This window comes from Octopus bimaculoides, chromosome 21 (genome assembly GCF_001194135.2).
Source record: "Octopus bimaculoides isolate UCB-OBI-ISO-001 chromosome 21, ASM119413v2, whole genome shotgun sequence".
NCBI classification, from domain to species: domain Eukaryota; kingdom Metazoa; phylum Mollusca; class Cephalopoda; order Octopoda; family Octopodidae; genus Octopus; species Octopus bimaculoides.
This window is the reverse complement of record NC_069001.1, coordinates 39,742,013-39,746,541: the sequence shown is the minus strand read 5'-3', so window position 1 is coordinate 39,746,541 and position 4,529 is coordinate 39,742,013. Positions and strand designations below refer to the sequence as shown.

The window sequence follows — 4,529 nt, the reverse complement described above, 5'->3', positions numbered from 1 at the left end:
CACACACACACACACACACACACACACACACACACACACACACTTCGTTTTTGTATTTGGTTTGCAAATAGTTTATTTTTCTTCATCATGAAAAAAAAAATGTAATTTGCCAAACCAAAACGTACTTGTTAATTTCTCAAAGAAATTCTTTAAGCAAAATAAGTGAAAAATCAATTTGAAATACTTACCTGAATGCAAAAGCTACCAAAGCACATATGACAACTGTTGCATCCAGAATGTTCCATGCATCCCGACAATAAGCGCCGGGATGAAGTATTATACCAAGATCTACAATCTGAAAATAGAGTTTGTAGATAATACAGTGAGAGAAATTGCAGCGATTGGAAATAAAAAGGCAAACATTATTAGTTTTGAAATCTATATTTTCAAACAGTAAAGTAAGAATGTAATTGGACAAGACATTTTAATTAATTATCATTATCTATGTGAATAATTTTGAGTATAAAGGCAGGGTGTGTAAATTAATATTAATTAGGAAAAGTGTCTGTTCTTTGGTCATATGATGGCAGCATCATACATGTTCTACTTTTATTAGACCACATCAGCATAGTTTAACCGTTATGACCACCACCACCACCATCATATGTACATGGCACCTACAATAGACTGGATTGTTCAGCCACCAAAGATCTCACTTTTAAGGAACTCAACATTATCATTGACAAGTGAAAGATGAAATGAAGACATGTGTAGGTATATGTCAATGTATGTGTATATAAATGTGTGTGTGTGTGTGTGTATGTGTTAGAGGAATAGAAAGAGCTGACATACCTTTAATAACATTTCTATAGTAAAAACTCCAGTAAAAACATAATCAAAATAATTTAATATTTGGTTGTTTACAGACTCGTCATTGACAGGGTCTTCTGCAGCCAGAGCGATGCTGCTGGCACAAATAACGATCATGATGAATAAGTCAAAATAACGTAGGTTGACCACAAAATGACAAAAGCGGCGGACACTGCAAAAGTAAAAAAAGGAAGAAATGGGTGAGATTGATTACAGAGGTGGTCTCAGGAAGCTTATTAAAATAGTTCAGAGCCAGTGTACTGTTGTATGCTATAATGAAACAAAATGTCACTTTTAATTAAATAATAATTTGAGTTTGATCATGTAATTAAGAAAGGAGTTATAATGACTGGAATGAAATCAATTTAGATTTTTAATCCAAATGTTTTCACACAAACATACATGTATAACAAAATGTTTTATAGCAATTCTTGCTTTGGGAACTCATTCCATTCAAATATTTATTGTAAAACACAGCTAAAATAATCTCCTACAAAATCAATTCCAATAATCCTTAGAGCCAGTTCTACAAGGCCACACTTGCAGTAATTCCACAGCTGGTTTTACAAGACCATACTTGTAACAAAGACATAACAATATTAAAAATAGTTCTGTTAAACACTGACACAAACCATTAATTAGAAAAATATGAGAGTTGATACTTACGGATTGGTCGGACCGAAAATAAACATAGAACTATAAGGCAACATAGGTTTTGGGCCACCAAATGCAGGTTCTTCTGAATTTCCGTCTTGGGGTTGGATATTCAGACTAGAAGTGCTGCCTGAAAACAAATTAAGGAATACAATTAGAATATTATTTCACTTGTTTATCACAGAAACAGCAGAAGATATTTTGTCCTTTCAAGATTTCTCTTTAATAGTTGTTTTGAGAGAGAAAATAAATTACAACATCTGAACTCACAATCATTTAATTAAATACAGACAATTAATTAAATTTTCAAATTGCTAATTATTCTCAGAAAAAAATGTTACATTTATAATTTATTCACAATGAAAATTTATTTTATTTGAAGACAAACTGACTACAACTAATTTATAACACTTATGAAGGTTTTAAACAATCTTTATTAAAAATTGGATATTTTATTTTAAAATATAATTTCTGTTCATTTAATTTTTAATTGTGAAAATTTTGTGAATGAAATTTTGTATAAAATAAAAAAGTGAACTATCAAATAAAACTTTCATTCTAAGCAATATCTTCAATTATAAAGGCTAAAAAATAGTTTGGTTTTTAAAAAATGCATAAATCTTTAGGATTTCGAATGATAACAAATTGGCATTTAGCTCAAGTCGCATAAGTAGTGTACGGCTTCATTTCAAGATAACAACTTGGAGTCGTGTATGCTTTAAGCAATATTGACATTTCTTCTCTCTCAATATTTATTGTATAATTTTATTTCTCACGTCTAGAAAACATTTAGAGAAATATCAGGACTTGCCTGAGTTGGAAGTAACTAAATCACTAACACATCTTTTACACACACACATATACATGTGTGTGCATGTGTGAAGAAAACAGGGATCTAACACGATTCAATTAATTACATTACTCATTAAACAGATACTAGTATTTTGGATAATTTTAATTTGCAATATAATTTTATTTAGAAGCTGCTTTCTAATTTTAAAAAAATTGTGTGGCACCAAATTAAACATTTTCTTCTTGTTATATTATTTTTATATTCACTAAATGAAAATTTTATATATGAAATATAGAATGCATAAAGTTTTTGTTAATTAATTAATTAAAGAGTAATTAAAGGCAGTGAATCAGCAGAATCAGTATGAAAGACCAAATGGTTGCAGTATTTAGTTGCAAATCTCACTTTGACTGATTCTGTTTTTCATATTTCTACAGCCAATAAAATTCCAATTAGGTCATGGGGGTCAATATAATTTACTGTACGTGCCCCACCCCCATAACTAAATGTGAGACAGTGTTAGGACTCATCAAAACTTTAAAGTAAACACAACCAATCAAAACAAAGTTTTCCAAAGTTGTTGAAAGAGGTTTTTTTTGTCTGTATCATTGAACCACGTGTGATTTGAATTTGGAGGAAGAAATAAAAATGTTTTGTGAAGTTTCTTTGGATGTTAGGGTTAGGGTAACATTCCAAGATAGAAAGATGAAGTAGCAGTGAAATAGTTGTAACAAAACAACTGAAGAAACAATAATTATTTCTCTTAGCCTTACAAGAAGGAAAACATCCCACAAGTCAGAGACTAGACATAAGTATTAATTACTGTTCATGTTGAAACCTAGAAGGAGCAAAACCTTGCATAGAGAAAGAAATACTAAAAAAAAGAAAAAATACAGGAGTGAAAAGAATTTAGTGACAATCAAGTGAAATATAGAAATTCTCATGAGAAAATGGTCATGGCATCAATAATAATAATTGTTGACATGCAACCAATAAGTGATTCAGAAGTTTTAACATGCTTTCTCATTAAATTGTATTTTTTTAACCTCATAGTTACAAGAACCTTCATATACCGACAGTATTCATTGACATGCAATAAAAATAGAAAATTTTATCTGTAAACTGAAGTGAGACAAGAAAAGGTAGTTTTGCAAACTGTCTTTGAATAACATTGCTTATTCTGCTTTTAGAATTGTAAAAGCATTTGGCAGACATTTGAAGCATTTGATATTAAAAGACAAGAATGCATAAGACTGAAAATAATAGGACCAAATACCATTATTTCCAGCAGATATTACATATTTTGCAGTCTATGTATTCAGTGCAGGTGTGTGGTTACTGTCTGCGTGAAGATTGGGTGTAGAACAGTCTGTGTTATATGAGTGGTGGGTGCAGGCTTGTGGATAGACGTGTGTCTATATAAAGGGCAGGAACTGTTGTGTGGTTAAATAGTTTATTCAGTAATTATGGGGTTTTGGAATTTGATTCCAATTTGTGAGTGGAACTTGATAAACAGGAACTATATAGAAATTCTTGAGAGAGGCCATTCCTGAGTTTGAGAGGAAGACTTAAACCACCACCCGACTCTTTAAGTGTCTTTAATGAAGTTCTTTTTCTTGCAATCATTTGGACAGGTTTCTGGTCTGAGGGTAACTTCTTGCCACCAGTCACAAAACCCCAGATGAAAATCTCAACTGCTTCTCTGATTAATCCATTAAAGAATAATATCTAAAATATGAGGAGTAGAACAGAAAAATAATGAAGTACAATTCATGGCTTTTAGTCATTGTACTCACAATTTCTGGTCGGTAAATCAAAGAGAACTTTATTAACTTGGTCCTTATACATGAGGACAAAGCCTTCTGCAGTGATTGGTATATTCTCTCTTACTTTTAGCTGCATGAAATGGAAGTGTGATTTGTAACATGCAGAGTTTGGTGAATAAATAATTTGAAACATGCAATTTAGAACTTAGTTTATAAGTTTAGTCATAACAAGGAAAATAATTATTTTTCCCTCCTTTTTTTATTCCTTAAATATATCTTAATTTATGTGAATTAAATAGGGATCACATACTCCTTAGGTGTAACTCTACCTGCTCTGTCCTTCAGTTAAATAGACATATTTGTAAGGAAGCAGCAGCTCATGAATATGTAATCTCTATTTGACATAAATTAACATACATTGCTTTTGATGTACTGAACACATTTTTGTACCACAATATGTGTGTGTGTGTGTGTGTGTGTGTGTGTGTGTGTGTGTGTGTGTGTGT

The 4,529-nt window shown here is 31.2% G+C and overlaps 1 protein-coding gene across 1 annotated transcript in view; it reads right to left on the bottom strand.

Moving 5' to 3' along the window:
- The window catches only part of LOC106879088 (voltage-dependent calcium channel type A subunit alpha-1), a 464,783-nt gene that overhangs the window by 100,612 nt on the left and 359,642 nt on the right, over positions 1 to 4,529 (bottom strand). The window contains exons 27-29 of the mRNA XM_052975441.1: positions 1,477 to 1,594; positions 793 to 982; positions 189 to 295 (exon numbers count right to left, since the gene is read on the bottom strand). Coding sequence (XP_052831401.1) covers positions 189 to 295; positions 793 to 982; positions 1,477 to 1,594 — 415 coding nt within the window. The remainder of the gene's footprint in view (positions 1 to 188; positions 296 to 792; positions 983 to 1,476; positions 1,595 to 4,529) is intronic.